The following is a 21,506-nucleotide window of genomic DNA, read 5'->3' as shown; positions in this document are numbered from 1 at the left end:
AAGGTTTTTTACAATTAATAAATTTAAGCCGTCATATTGATGATTTCCTATTTTTGCTGATACAATAGTTTTTCCTTCAACTAGTGAAGTGTAATTAGTCGATGCCATAGAAATAGTTTGATTACTAGGCAATCTCTTTAATCCACAAAGCTTAAAAAAAATTCATTAATAAAACTCACAGAACTTCTAGTATCAATTAACGCATGTGCTTGAATTCCGTTTATGCAGGCAGGCAGGGTTGCTGCAAGCAATGCAAGCAGATGATTCGTGTTGTTCAGTTGTTGCTGCAATATTATATATTTTACTGCGACAAACGTTAGCAAAATGGCCTTTCTTAACACACATTTGGCAGGTTGCATCTATTGCCGGACAATTTTTGCGAATATGAATGCGATCACCGCAGAAAAAGCATTTCCGCTTATTAAAAGATTATTTTGAATAACTTTTTGTACTATCATATTCAGATGATTCTGGACGCACTAAAATATAATTCTTCTTAGATTTATTATTTTGAATAGCATTTACGCTAATATTAAACTGCTGTGAACTAATTTCTGCTATTTCTAGATATAAAGCTTGATTGTAAGCGTCATCTAGTGACATGTCTAAATTTTCTAGGAGACGTTGTCTTATTTTATGAGATTGTATTCCAGATATAAATGCATCATGTATATTATCATTTCTATTTGTTTCTGCGTCAACATTTCTAAAATTACATTCTTTTGCTAATTGTTTCAATGCCTGTAAGTAATTGTCTATCGACTCTTCAAATCCTTGTTTTCTCGTTGCTAGAGCATGTCTTGCTATTATAATGTTTTTAGGTTTTATAAATATTTTATCCAATGTAGCTATTGCTGTTTCATACGTCGAACATTCGCTGGTATATGTATATACATTAGAAGATATAAGATTTATAAGTAAATCAAGTTTTTATTTGTAAGTATCTGTTCTGACACGTGAGATAAATCAGAAGCCGTAAGAAAGCTCTCAAATGTTCTTTTCCAATGTCCCCAACGTTGCGCTGCGGAACTATTGGAGGGATCAATATCCAAACGATCATGTCTCAAGTATTTATCCATTTTGTAAATACATTTAAATGTTTATGTAGAATAAGACAACACCATATAAATGGATTTATTCTACATAAAATAGTACATAGTTCTAAGTGTGAAATAATGACATTAGTTATAAAATAATATAAAGTAAAAAGGTTCAATATTACTACATTTGGGCACTTTACCTTCCAGGTCTCTATCGCCTCAGTAAAATTCATGATTTTTACTGATTTTAATTTTAAAATTTCTGAACAAAGGCTGAAATGCTATGTACAGAAGATAGAAAGGCCGGGAGGGCAACACTTGAAATTTTTCTCACGCCGATGCCACCAAAAGGAATGGGAAGTGTAGCTTGAGGCCAAGAATATTCATCAAGAGATAAATTTAGATTTTTTTCTAAAGCTATTATATTAATATTTCCAGATTGGGCTCGCGCGTAGAATGTTCATTAATTTTGGAACAAAAGGGCAATGTTTTAAGATGGTATAAGCTATATGAGAATTTAAAATGTCAAGTCTTTCAAAATTGTCCGAAAATATTTTAATTTTATCGTTGAGAATAGGCTCTATGTCCTCATCAAATAGTGGTGCACCAAGGAGGCAAAGTGTATCTTTATGAAGAATTTTTATGTTAGGTGCAATTTTATTTAATTTATCTATTGCCAAATTAATATTTTTGTGAGGTAAATTGTCCGTAAAGAAAATTTCACATTTTGAAAAATTCAATTTAAGACCAATTTTATCAAATTGTTCTTTAATTTTAATTAAATCTTCAATAACGTCATCTACTTTACCTCCTATAATTCCATCATCTAGATACCAAACGTTTAATTTAGATTTTAAATTCGAAATGCAGCTATGAATACTTAAGCTAAAAAGAGCAGGACCCAATGGATCTCCTTGCTGAACGCCTACATTAGAATGAATAATTCAATAATAATAATAATAATTCAACGGGGAAATGCTGTTAGCATTCTTGCCACCATTCCACGCGGTCAAGATTTATACAGTAACTAGTTTTAGTTCATATTTGTATACATATATTTAAGCATTTAATGTTGTTAATTCTTATGTTAATTAATTAGGACGTTTTCTAGTCTTCACTTTTTGCACGTTAATGACATATCTGTTAACTAGAACATCATTGCTAAATCATCTTTCGAATCATGGTTTGTTAGTATAGTGATATTTACTAACTACATAACTGTTCAATATAAACAGAATATTTATATTATTTTGTTTATTATTATATCATTATGATAGATTAATGCTTTACTGTTAAAATAAGTTTTAAATTTTTAGTCTTTAAGGGTATAGTATATAAGTCTCTTACCCTATCCATAATCTGTTGTAATAATAATTGGCTTGACATTGACAGCTAATCAATTTTGCACTTGGAAATTTACGTTTGTATCAGGTTCTATTTCATCATTTTAATTTTATAATATTATTTAAAGTGTATCAATTGAATGACTGAGATGAGTTAAGAAGGTGGCCGAAATTGTAACTTTCATTTTAATTTTCAGGAGAAAAATGAAAACTATTCTTGGTTAACCTTGTGACCTTACGTAAGATTTTATTAATTACATAAAATGGGTAATAAAGTATCTGCAGAAGCAATCAACACCAAAACTCCTGTCAATAATGGAAATCCACCACCAGAATGTCCTATGCACAAAAAAGACACTAATACGAAAAACGAAACACCCTCGGAATGCCCTGTTCAGCACGACAATACTATAAATCCTTATAACATGGTAATGTTTATTTATTCGTCTGTTAAAATTGACAATTGACCTTACCTTTTGCAAAGGCTTATAGTTTATTCATTGTTTTTATATTATTAATAAAAGTGCAGGAATTGTGGACTCATGTTTTGCCACAAAATTGTCCCATAGATGCCACCTGCAAACCAGCAGCCAGCCCCAGATCAACCATTCTCATTACCCACAAATCGTCAAGTATCTACAATCCCTCGTGCTATGCCAGATGGATCTACAGAATTCTGGGTGTATCCTAGTCAGCAAATGTTCTGGAATGCCATGCTTCGCAAAGGATGGCGTTGGAAAGATGAGGATATCAAGCAAAAGGATATGGAAGATATCATAAGAATACATAATGCTAACAATGAACAAGTATGTCGCCGTCCCCGGGGAACAAAATGATAACTTCCATTATCATCGTTTTAGTGTTTTGTCATTTTTGAGATCTATGGATACTAATACACCTGCTCAATTTTTTTCATAAATATTGTAGTGATACTTACGAAGTTACAAAATATTACACTACTATTCTACAATTATACTCATGCCTGATATTTCAAGAACATAAATATATTGTACTATTATCTTAATGTCTTTATATCTTACTGTAGGACAAACAGCCTAACAATTATTTTCTCGTGAAAACTTCTCGACTAGCTTGTGATAAAAGCAGTTATCATTTTATTCTTGTGCAAAACAGTCTTTGCGTTTCGTATAAGGTGGGTTTGTAATACTACTTTTGATGAAGTAGTTATAACTCATACTATGTTATATGTTAAAAAAGCCCAAAAGAAGGAATTTATTATGAGGAAAATGATATAGCTGAAGATTTCTCGGCGGACGAATCAGAGTATTAGTCGAGTCTACAAACAACATCAAAAATATTGCAACTCAATTGTCTGTCAAGTACTGGAGGCAATTCTGATTACATAGAAACAGCAACTAAAAAATTGTAAACAATATCCAAAATTTCTTTTTTTTTAACACAAGAAATATTATAGCATCGCTATGAGTTATATACGAAGCTTATGGAATTTCAGATAATCCTAAAACAAAGACAAAATGTGTTCTTGACTTCACTCCAACTAAGATTTATAAAAAAAATAATTATTAAGGAATTTAAAAAAAATTATCAACGAGGTGCCAATAAATGTTTTCAAAATCAAAATGAACCATCAAAAGGAAAGATTGGAATTAATGAACGTGACATAGGAGAGCAACGAGATTTTGAATGTATTCATCATCAACAGCCCATGTTCGCCCACTGCCGGACATAGGCCAATTGCACGCATTGTGATCGTTCTTCGGCTACTCGCATCCAGCTCCTGCCAGCCGTCTTGCGTAAATTGTTACTCCTCCGCGCCCGAGAACGTCCTACACTACTATTGCCGAAACGCGGTCTCTACTCTAGAACACTTTTTCCCTAACGGTTATCGCATCTGTGATGACGTTTGTTCTGATGCGATTCCGTAGAGAAACGCTGAGCTGGTTTAAAGTTTGTCTTAAACTGGTGGATCAGCTTTGTCGTGAGTGACTACGATTTGGCTCCGTATGTCATGACGGGTAGGAGGCACTGGTTGAAGACTTACGTCTTAAGGCACTGTAGGATCGACGATTTTAAGATTCGACGTAACTTTCGAAACGCTGCCATACCTAGCTGAATTCTTCTAGTCACCTCGTCCTCAAGGTTATTCTACCAAACCAGTCCGAAACCCGGCCTGTCCAGGGGGTTGGAATTTGTCGAGTCTTCGCGCAAGATTGATACCAGAGACCATAGATGTCTTCAATTTTCGAAACGGTTTTGAGCATCTCCTAGACTGAAGTTGGTACCTTTTACTATAAAAGAAAGTATCCTATTCACAACTTCACTGTATGTATGATGATATTATTTATAAAGGCTTGTTAGGTATTGCTATGTTTGGCATGCTCAGATAGCGAAAAAAGGTGCTCATGAAAAAGGTACTTGCTTGAGGCAATTGCTACTCCATGAGAAGAAAAGAGGCGTCAATGACATGTTATTTTACTCCGATGTGTGTTACGATCAAAATAAAAACAGATTTATTATAATTTGATATATATTTGCCTCACAAAAGCTTGGATTTAATTCAACGGACAGATGTTTGGAGATCGGCCACGACCAAAGTGTGGGAGATTCGAGGCATTTCAATATTGAGGGTTAACTGAAACATAGAATAGAATAAATACACTCCCAATTAAATTTACTCAATTGTTAGGAACATATGTGTTAATGGCGACGGATATAACATCAAGGAAATGGTGAAATCAGTTTTACAACCTAAGGGGCAGCCTAAAAAACTGGTAAGATGGTAAGAGAATATTGTGGACTCAAATTATGGAAGAGAGTGTTCACAGCAATCAGTATTAAAATACAGACATGATTTAAACATAGAACCTGTGAAGAAACAGTATGAAACGAGATACCCCACAGATAGTGAGTCCAAACCCCAGCGATGTGGCGGAGTTGCCAGTGCTTTACATATGTATACTGAACTTTTTCCATTAAGCAAGGCTATATATGATGGTTTTATGTGCGTTTCCAAGTCAGGACATATCTCAAGCATTATCACGCTCTTAACAAGTTTCTAACTCATCAGGGTAACTCTGGAAGCAATGCTGATGACGAGGAAGATCATGATTAATGTTTCAGTTGTTGATTAAAACTGATTTATTTGATTAGGTAGTTGAGTATTGCAGTTGAGTATTAAGTTTTTTAATTAATAATATGGAACTATGGATTACTTATTTACTCGATTTAAAGGATTAAAATAAAACAGATGAACAGATGAAAAATATTGGACGTTTTGTTGTATTTCCTTGGTTTAATTTTGTTTTAATAAAAAGGTATCATGAGAAAAGTAAAACTAAAGGTGATAACCATATCAAAATTTTACAAGAAAAATCGATTACAGTCATTAAACATAAAATGGTAAATGAATATTTACGAGAACAAAATGATATTATTGTATTATCATATGCATTTGGACTCTTGAAACCCTAAGAATAAAATGATATAGCTGTTGTACAATATTTGACTTTGCATAGGAAATACTGTGAATAAAATGATAACGGACGTTAGGCAACACAGGTGATGATTGATTTTGGCTAACTTCTTATTTTTTAAATATCTCCGTTTCAACATATGTTACAGGTTCTACTCGCTATTAACTTAAATGTTTTAAAAATCTAATTTTCTAAAAACTTTAAATCACGCTTCTATGTCCAGTATTTAAGAAGTTATTGACGAAAACATGTTTTTTAATTCTCCTGAAAATTTACGTTTTGTTAGTTATCTTTTTATTCTCCGGGGACGGCGATGTGACCCTTATGTATTACACAAAAACAAAGTTTAAATTTGTCATAAATTTTATATTTAATAATATTCATTTTATAAATGTAATTTCAGGCATGGCAGGAAGTCTTGAAATGGGAAGCATTGCATGCCAAGGAATGTGGTCACCCCAGACTTAAGAGTTTTGGAGGCAAAGCTACTCAATATAGTCCACGAGCTCAGTTTAGATCTTTATTAGGGTATGATATTTACCTCATTATTAAAAATGATTGAGTATATTATGAAGTTAATCATTAATCTGGTGTGTTTTTCTGTTATAGTTATGAATTGCCATTCGATCGTCATGACTGGATTGTAGATCGCTGTGGAAAAGATGTCCGTTATATCATTGATTATTATGATGGAGGTGAAGTTGACAACAAATTTCAATTTGCTTTACTTGACGTCAGGCCAGCTATGGATTCAGTTGAGAATGTTTGGGATAGAATGAAAGTATTTTATATGAGATATCGTTATGAATTCATTGGAGAAAAAAAAGATAATAAATTGACAAATTAGTAGTAAGTATTTAAGTCAATTTTGATTGAGTAGATGTAGTTATACAATCTGTTCACCTACGGTCAGTTAAAATGTAAGGATATAGGTTAAAAATGAATAACTTATGTGGGGTACTCCTGTCGACATAATTTGTCACTCTAGTAACTCTTTGTGATTTTAATTGTTTCATCATATTGCATTGTATCATTTCACAATTTGTTAAAAATATTTATTGTGATAATTTGTTGTATTTAAATTATAAAAAATATACAGCAATTAATAGAAATTATTTATTTCAAGGATTTCTATTATTTCACATACAGAAGAATTTAAACAGTTGTAGTTTATTATTATTTGATGATACAAAATTTGTATTAAAAGAATCAAGCAGTTATGAATGAATAAAACATGAATCTGAAAAATATTTCATTTCTGTAACACAAATGTTTGGTTATCTTGCATACTACTGTATTATTCTACATATGATTATTCTTCTTGTTAATAACTTTTAACTATGTTAACTAATAAATGTTAATAGTTAAATAAACTTTTATTTCATTTGTAACTCCAAATAGTATTATTAAACCAATTATGTAAAAACACAACAAACAATATGTTAAAGAATTATTTTTACAATTGTTATTTTAATGAAACTTGCAGCAAGTAAATATTTTTAAGTATTTTCGACTAAGCAAATATAGAACCCATATTTCCAGAGTGACTTGACATTACATATTTTATTAAAAATAATATTTATTTTGTCTTTCAATAACATTTTGTAAGAAGTATAAAAATTCTCAACTTAATAGAATACTTTTAGTCTTATTCAAGATTTAAAGTTTGATGGATTTGAATAACTCCTTTGCATTCATTTTTAAATATTTCTGCTTGCTGTTCTATGTATCCTTCAAAATTATTGTATGGACAGCTAGGAAGTATTTTGAATTTAGGCTTTCCTTTAGAACAGTGATAAACAGAACGAAGTGTCAGAATTGGTGGTTTTTCTGGAAAATTGATACCTGAAACCAAAATATTACAAATTTTAAATTTTATTAAAATAAAAGCATAGATATATTATTAGGGTACCTTATAATTATAGAAAGAAGTAATTAAATTATTGTGAACTTTGAATTAATTCTATCTAATAAATGGAACATAAACAATCATCTCTTATTATATAATAATAGGTCTGTATACATGTAAGAAAAATATGGTTGGAATTTTTCATGAATGAAATTGAATCTTACCTATATCAATTTGTAGAATCCAATGAAAATCGTTCATTTCAAATAAAAGTGCTGCACTACTTGCATCATGCTCCAATATTGCTCCCTCATATTTGACAATAAGTTGAGCTAATAATTCACGTTTCAGTCTGTCATTATTAAGAAGGTCTTGAATCTATAATACAAATGATATGTTTACAATATAATATTCATCTTTGGAGTATTTTAATAGGTTGTTCAAGCATTCAGTTAAAATATGGTTTACAATTCATTGAACATAGATCACTTAACCAGATATTACACAATATTTTATCAATTTTTATTGACAATTTGAAGATTTTAAAAATGTACTTGTTAACATCATAAAACTAGCCAATTTTTTAGAGTGGAGATGCATTTGTTAGTTTTAATTACCTTGTTATTTAAGATGTCTGTTACCATGGGAACATAATCCATTAGAACTCCTGATTGGTGCATCCTAAAATTTGTATATGTTTTTTGCATATTAAGTACGTAAACAAGAATGAGAATATAATCTTAATAAGGAATGCATTATTACATTGGTAAGGATATGTTTCCTAATACTTTAGTCAGGAATGGTGATAATATCAATTCTGCATTGGTGGAGTTAGGATAGCGAACAAGAAGAAGAGCTGAATCAATTCCTGGATTTCGATCTATCCTGAAATAATTCTATAATTAGAACAAATATTATGCATGTATAATTTTATACTTTAATGATTTTATTAAATAGATATATTACCCATCATTGTATAACTCTGGTAATCTAGAAGTATTTATTTTCAATTTAATTAGAAATTCCACTACATGGCCTCCCACCCAAACTTCAACGTCTTGCTCAGTTGTCAAGGCATTTCCTAGTAATGCACTATATTCAAATGAAGCACGGGAACTTTCATCTTCATTTAATTTTTTCACCTATTTTTTGAAATTATTATACAAGATTTCATTTACTAATTTTAAATAATAAATATTATAATCATACAACTATAAGGTACAGTATTAATATAACTATGTTACATAACTTTAATTATTACCTGGTAAATTTTATACATATTAATCAGTTCTGAGATTACATCGCTAAGCGATTTTGGATCACTAGAATTCCATTTTGTAAGACTAGGAACACCATTAGCTAAAAATTCTTCATCAGCATTGTTCAAGAATGTATCATCATCGAATCTGAAGTCAGGTGCAAACCAGGGTGCAGATGGATCAAATATTATATCCCACTTTAATTTTTTGGAACAATAAGGTAGTACTAATCGGAACTGAGTTTCAGAACCGATAGGAGTACTACCAATTCTTTCTAAGTCCACTTTAGTTTTACATAAACCTAAAACATTACATGAAATAAATAAGGTTTTTACATCAAATAGCATATATTTTTGCATCAAATAATATTATGAATGTACCTAGTTTTAAATCTTGAAAAATATTTTGAATGTAGGGACGAAACATCGGTGATATATCACTTATAAAGCTGTAATTGTCAGTAGACATTTTGACTATTAAGACTTTGAAACAAACGTAAAACTTATTTCTATACTTTGTAGTTCATAACATATAATAACATAACAAAAATTGTTAAAAAGAAAAAAATTTAAAACAACTCGATATTTATTTTGACAGTTTTGAGTGAACTAACGGTGTTGCCTCTCCCCATATATAATTATAATAAAACCAAAGTGTGTCATAAGTTTCGATTAAAGCATAGCTTAAAAGATATGCGCGAACAGATGGATATATAGATGTCATAAATATACCTCCATTACATGTTGTAATAATATACTCTTTGTAGTAAAAATGTTCTATTTGTTTTAAATAATCACCTATTCAATTTTTCAAAAACCTTTTCAACAATCCAACCATAAAATAATAATATACAATGCTTGTGATTTGAACATGCATGTTAATTTTATTTAGTTAATTTAAAGTTATTAAAAAAATGATATTGAACTATAAAACCACCGAATTAAGTAATAATTATGATCAAAGATTTTCATGATTGTAAACTTTTAAAAATACTTCTATACTCCGTGTAATTTCATAATTATGCTGCTTTAGGGCTGCAATGTATAGTCAATTTTTTTTTGAATATTCTTGATATTATTATAAATCGATTATTTGTAGTTTTATATATGCATCCACCAACCCGCATTGCAACAACGTGGTGGAATATGATCCGAACTTTCTCTTCAAGGGAAAAGGAGGCATTAGCCCAATAGTGGGAAATTTACAGGCTGTTGTTGTTGTAGTTTTATAAAGCTTTGAAAATTTTATTAAATCGTAACTCCTAATTTTAAATATTATAAAGTTAACATAAACAAATAATTAATTAAATCAAAAATTCTGCTAATGGTTTTTAACTATATTGATATTTTCAATTTCATTATTTAACGCCTAAGCTATATTTTAATAAAAATGCAATTATTCCATCGGAATAATAATTCATTAAGCATTAGCAAAAAATAATAAATTTATAGTTAAAAATAATCGATTGACTGTTAAAGATTTTTATGTAAAAAAATTAATCGAGTAGTGAAATCGATATTATACACCACCAGTTCGCTTGAAATTTCTCATTGGAATTGTGTAAAACAAATATGAAAGATATGAATTCTATAAATAAAAATAACATTTCAGAACTAACGAAATTGGCGAGGAAATTTAATTGTTTTTATTTATCAGGTTTGTTTTTTAAGGTGGTGGTGATGACAATGCAAACATTAAATGATTCCGTGCCGTGTACCTTCAAAATATGTTTTATTGTTTAAGGACTTCATCAAGGGATATGTAAGCCGTTCTTAGTTGCTGGACACCAAGTCGGACTCGTTCGACCAGATATTCTTAAACACCTCCAAAGGTTTCCGGAGGTATTTATATGCGATATTGATGTTTTGTATTTATTTCACTGCGTTTATGTAGTATCTCGAGAATCAGTTTATCAGTTTCAGTTAATTATATTTTTATTTGTAATATTATACTTTTACATGCAGGTATTCAGAATTACTGGAAAAGTTGTTGAACTTAATCCTGCGTTCAGAGATTACCAGGAAAGAACCTCGAAAGTTGCAGGAGTCTTACAAGGTTTACGTAAAGAAAATGAACTATGTGCACTAAAAGGTTGGCGGGATGAGGTTAGTGTAGTCGTTATCCATAAGAAACGTATTTTTAAAATATTGATAAGGTTCTAATTGAAATAGCACTTATACTTCTGTTATCATCTGATAAAAAAAACATACTGCTATCTAGCAGTATGTTTTTTCTGTATATCAGTAGTTTTGTTACTTATTACTGCATTATACAGTTTTTATTTTAATATAAAAAATGTTAATTCAAACTAAATTGTTCAGTGTTTCGAGGTGAGCACCCTTTTTCATCATGAGAGCTTGCTCGAAATGGACAGAAGTGCAACATGTCTTTTTGGTATTAGAAACTATGGAGTCAGTGTAAATGGCTACTTGTTTCACCCAGTTAAAGGACTTTGCATCTGGTTACAGCAGAGGAGCTTTACTAAGCAGACTTGGCCAGGTATATTTTTACTTAATTGTTAGATCACATTTGTGAGATTTTCGAGATATAATCCATGGTGGTGTATTATTAAAGTGTTTGAGAAAACCCAAAAGGTACAAAAGGACCTACTACCTTTCTATCTTTTGGGATCTGGAGAAGGCTTTTGCAACATCTGCAACATAAACAGTACAGTTTTTAAGATGAGTCAGATCTGGTATGATTGTTAGTAGAGAGTGCAGTGCTGGCAAAACACTTAATACTGCTTGTTCTCACTGGCATGTCAGTACTGGGTGATACTTTAAAATTTGTTAGAATGAAACAGTGGCTTAAGTAATAACTGGTCAACTATTACATATGATTAATTAATATTAGGTCAAATAAGTAACTGAATCAATTTTATTCTCAATTTTAGGAAAATGGGATTGTTTTGTCAGTGGTGGATTAGCAGTGGGCTATGGCATTCTTGAAACATGTGTTAAGGAGGTGGCAGAGGAAGCATCTGTCATGGGGGAGTTAGTAAAAAAGCTGGTGCCCGCTGGATGTGTTAGGTTTGTTGTTATAAATTGTTATTACAAAGAACTTTATTTCTACTTCAATCCTTTTGATTCATAATAAATTTTGCCAATATCTTTATTTTACTTCATTTTATTAAAGAATCTCATAATATCCATACAACAATTTCAGCTTCTACTTTGAAAGTGAAAGAGGGTTATTTCCCAATACAGAATATGTGTATGATCTTGAGCTTCCATTGGATTTTGTCCCAAAAAATGCAGATGGTGAAGTAGAAACATTTGAACTTTTGACTGCCGAAGAATGTGTGCAAAGAGCTCTTTCCCCTCATTTTAAAACCACAAGTGCTCCAGTTCTAATGGACTTCCTTATAAGAAGGGGATATATTAATCCGGAGAATGGTATGTTTTTATAAATGAACATTATAATATTATTATCATTGTTTTTATAAGAAATTTTCTTATCTTACTCGCACTGATATTTTGCATTACATAATTTAATTTTTGTAGATAGGGAAACAATTGCAAGTCATAATATTTTTTGTGTTTAATTGGCATAATTATTGCCATTCTCTTTTATTAACAACTTAATAATTCCAATGTAAAAGATGCGAGATACAGCTATTATTAGAAACTCAATTTTTTTATGGTATATTTTGGCGGACGAACATATGGGCCACCTGATGGTAAGTGTTCACCATCGCCCATAGACATTAACGCTGTAAGATTTATTAACTATTCCTTACATCGTCAATGTGCCACCAACCTTGGGAACTAAGATGTTATGTCCCTTGTGCCTGTAGTTACACTGGCTCACTCACCCTTCAGACCGGAACACAACAATACTGAGTACTGTTGTTTGGCGGTAGAATAACTGATGAGTGGGTGGTACCTACCCAGACGGGCTTGCACAAAGCCCTACCACCAAGTAAATTCTATTTGATTATATTGTATCATGATGCAATTTGTGTATGTGACATAGAAATATTGTTGGGCAAAACCCTAGCTTAACTTGTACTGGCTAATGATATAAAAATGTTTTTATAGAACTTACTTTAAGCAATTGTAAAAAGTTTGATTCAGTCAAGTCCGGGCCTCTTGCTTATCAGTTTTAAAGTTTGATGTTTTTTTTTTCAGAACCGAACTATAGATACATTGTGGAATTACTTCATGTACCACTGCAGACCATCTACAATTGGCCCCATTCTGATATTTCATCAAATGGTGATGTCCAGAGTTTAGAGTGTTAATCACTTTATAGCTGTTCATCTAGTGGGATTTGATTGTATTATTTAAATTTGTTTGAAAATTTATTAGAATGAAATATTTATTGGTACTTTTATATTTACCTCGTCTTAGACATTTCCAAGGTATTTTTATGAATAAATTTTCATTGATAAATGGCCTAATTTATAACTATAATATTAGGTGTTACGATTGTATTCTTTCGAATGTAAGGTAAATAAAGACCAAGTCCTGATAATTTCTTAGTCTTGTTGGAAATTATTAGATGCCGCGATAGTTTAGCTAGGAATGTTTTAATTTCTGTGATACTTTACCAGTGGGGTATAAGGTATTTGTATGTAATTTTAGTTGGATTTATTACCTCTTAGAACAGTTTGCCGATTATCATTTGTATTCCTTTGAATAACAATTAATGAAATCCAGTGAATATTTTATAACCTCAAAATAGTGTCATGTGAATCCATAATCTAGTCATGCTGTTATGGATTAACAGACTGTCTTCGTTTAAGTTAATTAAGTATATACGGTGTCTACAATTAAATTTAACTCCAAATTTCTTTAAAAAAGTGGTGTCCAATATTCCATCAGTCAGTCGCATGTCCGGCTACATGCTAAAGTATCACCTCGCGCTTGCTTATGCATTGCTATCGTTTCGCTGCTGAAACGTGTGGTTTGTGAGTAGCCTCAGTTTTTGCAGATACTATAATGTTTTGTAAAGGATTTACGTGTAGCCGAACCATTGGGTCTTTTAAGACAAATGACTAAAACTATTCGACAATACTGATCATCAGTTTCATGGTAATTTCGGAACGGTTGATTTTAAAGTTATAGAAATATATGTACTATGTACCGTACCGTCGTCATACCATTTGTATAACAAAACGAGGCATTTTAGTTTTATTAATTGTATTGTATAATTCAGACAGAAGTTGATTTATTGGTTTATATTCCACTTTGATCATGTCGATTTGTCTAGTATATTTTATGATATATAGCTATAGTGCGTGTAGTATAATAATATTTGATATGCTAGTGGTATCTAAATAACGTCAACAGTTTTATACATTTCTATGGAGTAATGTTTTTGGCGAAAGATTAACGATATTATTATACCACAAAGATAATCTTGATTTATTAATTAATGTAATCGTTTATATTTACTTCTTATAGGAAAATAGAATTTCCTAAGGGATGAAATAAAATTATTAAAAACAATTGTTTTTTTTTTTATCCTATTGTAATGATATAAGTAAAACTATTATTTATATATAAGAAGTTTATTCAAATAATGACCTGATTACTTATAAAGAGGTTTTGAGTACTAAGGTACTCATTAAGTTGTTCATATTAATACACTCTTAACAACAGTAACATATTTGTCTCCATCATGATATAAACAAAACTCAACAAAACAAGCAATGACTAAGTCATCATATTATAAAGCAAGTGTTATTTTTTATACAATTTATACATGCTGTATTGTAAAACACTGTTAAGAAAACAATTGCTTTATCACTATTTTGTGATATAGTATATTTACGTTTGTCAAAAAGTATCTATAAAATATAATTGATAAGGTTATTAAAAATATGTTAATAATCATCACCACGAGATACAACCTCCTTACAAGTAGGTCTCAATAGGATGGTGTGTTCAAACTGGGCAGTGTAGCAGCCCTTTATGTCACACAGAGGTGGATAGGCATCAACCACTCCCTTGTCGCACAAGTCTTTAAGAGCCATTGCATAACGTGATGCACCAGCTCGTTCCAGCCATCTCTTGCAGAATGCGAGAGTACCAAAATTTTTATTTATTAAATTGAGGAGTTGTTTAGAAGACTGCAATCTGTAAAAAATACACAAAAATTGATACTTGTGTGGTAGGATAATGCATGTACACTATTTTACTGATAGATTTTTTAAAAGCAATATTTTATTACTATGTTCATTGTCACTTTACCTTAAAGGCACATATTGTTGATCAAAGTTTTTCATGTAGTGTGAGCAATCCATATCATCATGCACTTGACCACGCCCAGTTGAGCCAAATGTTTCAATTGCATAGAATTCATTTTCTTCCATCCTTGTTGTTTCACCCCCCTTCACGATTGGCACTGTTTTGCCAGCGTGAATACCTTAATTATAAGAAAATATTTAGATGATTTGATGATTATTAAGAAATGATAATATGTTCTGACTTAAAAAATTTTTTCAGTCTCATAAACTACATTCAGAAAATATGTCTTTTGTTTAATAATTTATAGAAAAAAATAAATATTATTTGTTTATAGAATAATATATTTCTATTGAACTTACGATATGGCCCTATTGAATGGCCATTAAGATTGCGTATGGGCTTCACTTGGTACACATTTCCATCTAATTCAATTTCATGTGATTCCATTACCTGAAAATAAAAGATGAATATGTACTAAGAAAAATCTAGCTAATTGATGAACTGTACACTACTATGAAGTATAAAAGTAACTTAATGATTATAGTAAGGAATTAACATATTGGCTGCTACACAAAAAAGTTTGTGGTTCCATTGAAACCCTGGCTCTAAACCTATTGTTTTCCATATGAAATAAATGTGCAATTTTTCCCTTGTGGCTGATAGTCTGGAGGTCTATACCTTATGGAATTCAAAATGTTAATGAACACACACTTACCTCTTGAACAGCAGCACCAACATCACACAATCTAACATCAACTCCAGAAGCTTTGATTCCTGCCTCAGTAGCTTCCTGAACACCCTTTACCAATGGGTCATAGCGTGGATTGAAATGCAAAGTAAATGCACAGTCAATAATACGTCCATTGATATGTGTACCAAAATCTATTTTGACAACATCATCATACTCAAGGACTGTATTATCTCCTAAAATATGTAAATAATTATTTAATCATTTATGAAACAATGAAATTTCAATTATCAATATAATATTTAACTCTGTCTATGGTCTAAAGGTTGAATTATAAAATATAAAAATAATAACCTGTGTTTGGTGTATAATGTGCAGCGCAATGGTTACGACTACAACCAGTAGGGAAAGCTAGTCCTGCTTTAAGACCATCTTCTCCAATAAGACATCTTGCAGTAGATTCTAGCTCTTCACAGATTTGTATCATGGTCATACCTGGTTTAATCCAGTTCCGCATGTGTTTTCGTGTCTAAAATAGTAAACAGTGGGACTTAGTAATGGAAAATTACCAGATGTTGGATATGTCTACTATGGTAAATTTGAATAGATGAATTAAGCACTTGTCTGTGAGCTTCAGCAGCCTGCCTAATTTCTTGGTAGACATAATTGTGCATTCTGTCTAAAGCTCTTTTCTCTTCACTCGAAAAGCGATCCTTAGCAGTTCTTTCATCAATACCCTCAGCTGGCCCATGGTCCATTATCTGGCCTTCAGGGAAGTTTCCTGGAATAGTGTCAAAGTTTAGAACTCAAAATTACAATTTAAGATTATCTTTGACTGATTGGAAAGCAAATTTTGCAAAAAGTGATATTTCGTTTTACAATAATTTGGAACTATTGAGTTTTCAAGTTTATGCCTCAAAAGTATTTAAAGTTTTTATATAGTTTTCAAAAATATTAAATGCATATTACTTACCATCTGGGAAAAGTTCAGCAATTGGAATTGACGGTGGATCTGTTTGTACTTTGCTCGTGTTTTTTCCACTTTTATTTTTCTTTTTCTTCTTTTTTTTCTCTTCTCCCTCCGCTGCATTTTCTTCTACAGAAAGACTTTGAACTTTTTCTAAAACTGTACTTTCATTATCGACAGCTATATTATCAGTTCCCGCTAAAAATAAACTTACTACAATTTCTAACCTCAACATTTTATAAATAGTGAAACCTACTGATTATTTCATATTAAAGGTAAAGTCTATTTAAATCATTTCACATATTATATGTTATTAATAAGTAGTAATCCTAACCTGTCTTCTTCTTCTTCTTTTTCTTTTTTTTCTTCTTAGCGGGATCTTTTGCTTCGCTTTCTTCTACACCATCTAATTCCTCCTCTTCCTCCTCGTTATCTATTACTTTAGTTAATTCTTCAACCACCTTAACATCAGCCATTGTTATTTTATTAGTTTACAAAAATAATTCTTTGTATTACCTATAACATGCATGCGAATTGTGAAGATTTTTTTTATTTGCGCATTCGTCAATCGAGTTAAAAGCCTTTAAATGGTGCTGTAGATTCTAGCACTTTGACACTATGTCAAAAATATTAAATAAGAAACTAATATTAATACATCGATAAAAAATATACATCATAACGGTTTTAAAGGTAAATTAATTTAATTAATATAAATTGTAATTGACAACTCAAACAATAAAACCTATAATATAAACACATTATATTATGTTGATTGACATGACACTATTCGCAAGTGAACTTAAATTAAAATAATATGGTCTGGCTAACCCTTTAAATAATGTAATGGGCTATTTGACAAATTTTTAAAATCTTAAATTACATTATTTAATACAGGTTAAGGAACCCAGTAAAAGTTGTTTTTTTATTTATAAATCTGATAATTTTGTTTATTTACAAAAAATAATATGTATTATTTATTTGGCGAATAATATCAAATAAAAAAATCCATATATAAATAGCGCGCGAAAACGCTACTTGGACAATATGGCGCTGCACTGGGGTCGGTGACGACACTAGCTTGTATTGTAATTTGTGGTACGGTAGGGGTAAGAAAAGGTTCGTCACCTTAAGATCTACTTTCGTATGTGTGAATGAATTTGAAAACTGACAAAAGTTTTCTTATTCTGACTGTACATATAATCCATATACAGTAGGCAAGCATGGTAAGCAAGCAAGTGACGTCACCATAAACCCAACCAATCATGAGCGTTTTGTCTGACGTAACAAACGTTTAAAAAATGCAATTTATTTTTGGATTATATTTTTGAATAAATTAATTATTATTTTTATCTTTGGGTAGTAAATAACCATTTTTAAACTCATTATACATATTAATTACAATAACTGACACTTTATTTTCCGTATTGTCAAATAGCATATTTCTACTTTGATATTTTTATTGATATTCATGTTTATTTCATATTATAGAAGAGGTTGACATTACCAATTTGCCATTGATGCCAAATTAAAAAAAAAATTGTAACAGACAAACCTCAGTAATTATTGATAAATGTATTAATCACTGATATAATTAAATATCGGGCGATAAGTGATAATCATAAACCCAATCTCATTTATGTAAGGTATATGTATAAAATAACAAAAACGCGGAAAGAAGACTCACAATAGCGGAGAGAATACGATTTGGTACAAGTATATTTGCTCAAATAGGTACGGTAAATGTTGGTAAATATTATTATTTTTAAACCATAATTAATCATATTATGTATCAAACGTTTTTGAAATGTTAACACCTAATTTGGCAACACAAGATAACATCAACTCTCAAGGAGTGTTTTGTTTGTTGAATATAATTTAGCAAGAATAGCAAGTACTCAGACAATTTTTAAGTTGACAAGTCCTGGAGTACACTCTATGATTTCTATTTTTTTTATGTGTAAAAAGTTATGTTTGCAATGAGCATTTTTCTCCGTTTTTTTTTCAACATTGGCTATTTTTTCTTTGGCGTTGAACACATTTCGGCGAGACTATTAATATATTTAGAAATGGTTGGCGGTATTATACCTTGACTCGTTTTTATTAAGGGATGTTGCAGTATACTCTTCAATATATTTTTTTGTGCAAAGCAGTTATGGCCAATTTTATGAAATTTTAAAGATAGGTACTTTCTTTCAAATAAAGTATAAAAATTTTGGTTAATAAACATATTTTTTTAAGAATTATTTTAATATCCCATTACTGAGCTAAGAATACCCACTGTTCCAAGAGAAGATTCGACTCATGCAGGTTCCTCAGTATGTTTTCCATGTTTATTACAAAAAAATCAACCAACCAACCAACGGTAATTAAGCCTTACGAATAATAACTGCAACTTTGATTTTTAATGATAAAAATATATATCACTTTCAGATTTCTATAAAAAATAATATTGAAACTAATATCATAATATAATTTTGCCAAAAAATATGTGATAGTAAAGATAAAAAATGCGTATTCATTTACAAACCACACTGGCACCGCACCAACGTTGCGAGTAAACCGCAAACTGCATTGGATAATAAACCTAAGATCACAGTGTAATAAGGAAATATTATAATTTTATATAATTATTCCTTTGCCGTCGTTTGTTTTTAACGAAGTTGAAAACATACATATAACGTAAGGAAGATAAGGGTAAATGTCTCATTCTTGTCGTATATTATAAAAAGTAAGTAAGGGGTAATAACACATAACAAAATTGAGGCTCGGTTGAAGTGCCGTACGCAGCAATTAATAATAATAAACTCATATTTGACGTAATTTGAATATAATTAATATTTTAATATAATATTACAAAGGGTTTATTTGTATGTAGGGATAATCTCCGGAAATAATAATCGAGATTAAATTTTCAATGCTATAAAATATTTTTTTCAAATTTTTCATATTTCCCGAGATATTTTACAATATTTATCGAAAAGAAATACTTCTTAAAGCAGCCTAATTTTACAAGATAAACTCGATGCTAAATTATGTGTGGACAAAAAATCTTTCGCTGTGAAATGTGACTTTCGGAGTGTAAATTACTGATATATTTATTTAATGTATTAGCCATAGCTAATTTGTATTCTGTTTCACAATAAAATCTTTCTCATTTATGACTTACCTCTGTATATTATATAACACTAATAAATAGACAAATAAAAATTGTCAAATAAATATATAACCTACTTAATTTTTAACTCGTCTTTTGCTTGGTTCATAATTGCACCCGGGCGAAGCTGGTCCAGCGTTGGCTTAGTTGATGCAAAAAGAAGCGGAACCAAAGAAAAGACCAATGACTTTACATTTTTTTAAATATCTTTTAAGTCTAAATCTGATTTCGGTATTGTTTTCTATATTCAAATGTTGAAGATATTTTTAAAATTGCCATTTAAAACATCAACTTAACATTTAACGTATACACTAAATAAATAAAAAATAAATCTTTCAAGAGTAAAATCATTCTATTGTTTTCAATCTATATATATAATAAAATTGGAGTGTCTGTTTGCAATATTGAAATAGCTCTTTTTTTACTGAATGCATATGCACACGGTACATATACAAAAATATCATTTTTTTACAATTTTTGTCGGTCTGTTTGTTTGTTCCGGATAATCTCTGGAAGGGTTGGGCCGATTTTGATGGGACTTTCACAAGCAAATAAGTGATATAATAGAGAGTAACTCAGGCTACAATAATATTTTTTTTGTTAAATTCAAACGCGTCAAGGTCGCTGGCACAGCTAGTTTTATATAAATTTACTCTATCTACTTACAGATTTAAAAACAATTTATAAATAATTGTGATGACATCACTAAAGGATTACGAAAAAGAAAGGTAATTAATAGCTGTGCAGATTTTATTGTAGGTATTGTATTTGATTCAGATCAAAGATATTTAAATAAAACTAATTATAACGGATGAATCGCGTATATTAATTATTTTTAAGCATCCCGACGACCAAAGATATTTATTAAATAAAAAAATATATCTATGACATCAATAAATTACTGATAGTATCTTAATTGTAAACCGATAATTTGTCACATTGGAATACGTTATTATAAAGATACCATCAAAACAGTCGCAAATCGCGTCATAATCGTATACACTACGGTGGCGGTCATGTTTACAGAGGTACTAGCAGTAGGTAGATACATTGAGCCCAGGCGTTGATATATATTAACATCAACGGTATCTAGGTGTTTTCAGGCGATTTTCCATGCCAGTCGCTCGCCGCGTGCCCTGCCGCTTATACGCCCCTCTTTTAACCTCTTCGCGCTACGAGCTACGACGACGTAGCGCGATCCGATTTAATTCAAGTAAACCAACAAAAAACAATAGCTCTACAAACATTGAGTGCTTATAGTAAATACTATTCGTAACTTACATAGTTTGTTTAGTGTTGCGGGTGTTTATCGAATATTTCGATTGTGTTACAATGTAATTTTATAGAGTTTGTCTAAAGGTTGGACAAATATTAATTCAAATCAGTAGTTGTGTCAAAGTGCTGAATGCTGTTATTTTATTTGAGTTGTTTGTAAATAAACATTGCTTTCATTTGGTAAGTTGTAGTTTGTATATACTTTTTCTGTTATGTACGTTTGGCGATTATGATCACATTTGAAGATATTACGTGTTTAATTAATGTGTAAGGTGTGAAAGG

General features: G+C 30.6%; 4 protein-coding genes across 5 annotated transcripts; 2 read left to right on the top strand and 2 right to left on the bottom strand.

Moving 5' to 3' along the window:
- Positions 1-2,379: 2,379 nt before the first annotated feature.
- LOC124530274 (holocytochrome c-type synthase) lies at positions 2,380-7,229 on the top strand. Of its 2 annotated transcripts, none has more exons than XM_047104348.1 (5): positions 2,380-2,460; positions 2,581-2,811; positions 2,953-3,189; positions 6,242-6,366; positions 6,448-7,229. In XM_047104348.1, exons 2-5 carry the CDS (start codon positions 2,647-2,649, stop codon positions 6,683-6,685), a joined length of 765 nt encoding a protein of 254 aa, XP_046960304.1. In that variant the 5' UTR covers positions 2,380-2,460; positions 2,581-2,646; the 3' UTR covers positions 6,686-7,229. The 2 variants fall into 2 exon arrangements, with proteins under 2 accessions (XP_046960304.1, XP_046960303.1); XM_047104347.1 differs by having other exon boundaries at positions 2,389-2,471.
- A 196-nt stretch (positions 7,230-7,425) lies between these two features.
- On the bottom strand, positions 7,426-9,568 carry LOC124530273 (BRISC and BRCA1-A complex member 2-like). Its single transcript, XM_047104346.1, has 7 exons — positions 9,327-9,568; positions 8,949-9,247; positions 8,654-8,829; positions 8,450-8,572; positions 8,305-8,368; positions 7,912-8,065; positions 7,426-7,683 (listed from the first exon to the last, which is right to left on the bottom strand). Exons 1-7 carry the CDS (start codon positions 9,412-9,414, stop codon positions 7,487-7,489), a joined length of 1,101 nt encoding a protein of 366 aa, XP_046960302.1. The 5' UTR covers positions 9,415-9,568; the 3' UTR covers positions 7,426-7,486.
- An 892-nt stretch (positions 9,569-10,460) lies between these two features.
- Positions 10,461-14,399, top strand: LOC124530181 (uncharacterized protein YJR142W). Its single transcript, XM_047104187.1, has 7 exons — positions 10,461-10,602; positions 10,690-10,787; positions 10,911-11,051; positions 11,268-11,445; positions 11,840-11,975; positions 12,112-12,341; positions 13,077-14,399. Exons 1-7 carry the CDS (start codon positions 10,518-10,520, stop codon positions 13,187-13,189), a joined length of 981 nt encoding a protein of 326 aa, XP_046960143.1. The 5' UTR covers positions 10,461-10,517; the 3' UTR covers positions 13,190-14,399.
- Positions 14,400-14,445: 46 nt separating this feature from the next.
- Positions 14,446-17,393, bottom strand: LOC124530180 (methionine aminopeptidase 2). The gene is made up of 8 exons (XM_047104186.1): positions 17,130-17,393; positions 16,802-16,993; positions 16,449-16,609; positions 16,183-16,357; positions 15,856-16,064; positions 15,500-15,590; positions 15,144-15,318; positions 14,446-15,029 (listed from the first exon to the last, which is right to left on the bottom strand). The coding sequence occupies exons 1-8, from the start codon at positions 17,269-17,271 to the stop codon at positions 14,777-14,779; spliced, it is 1,398 nt and encodes a 465-aa protein (XP_046960142.1). The 5' UTR covers positions 17,272-17,393; the 3' UTR covers positions 14,446-14,776.
- Positions 17,394-21,506: the final 4,113 nt, after the last annotated feature.

The sequence above is a fragment of the Vanessa cardui genome, chromosome 6, assembly GCF_905220365.1.
Source record: "Vanessa cardui chromosome 6, ilVanCard2.1, whole genome shotgun sequence".
Classification (NCBI taxonomy): domain Eukaryota; kingdom Metazoa; phylum Arthropoda; class Insecta; order Lepidoptera; family Nymphalidae; genus Vanessa; species Vanessa cardui.
Note: the sequence above shows the minus strand (reverse complement) of the source record. Positions and strands in the feature narration are given on the sequence as shown.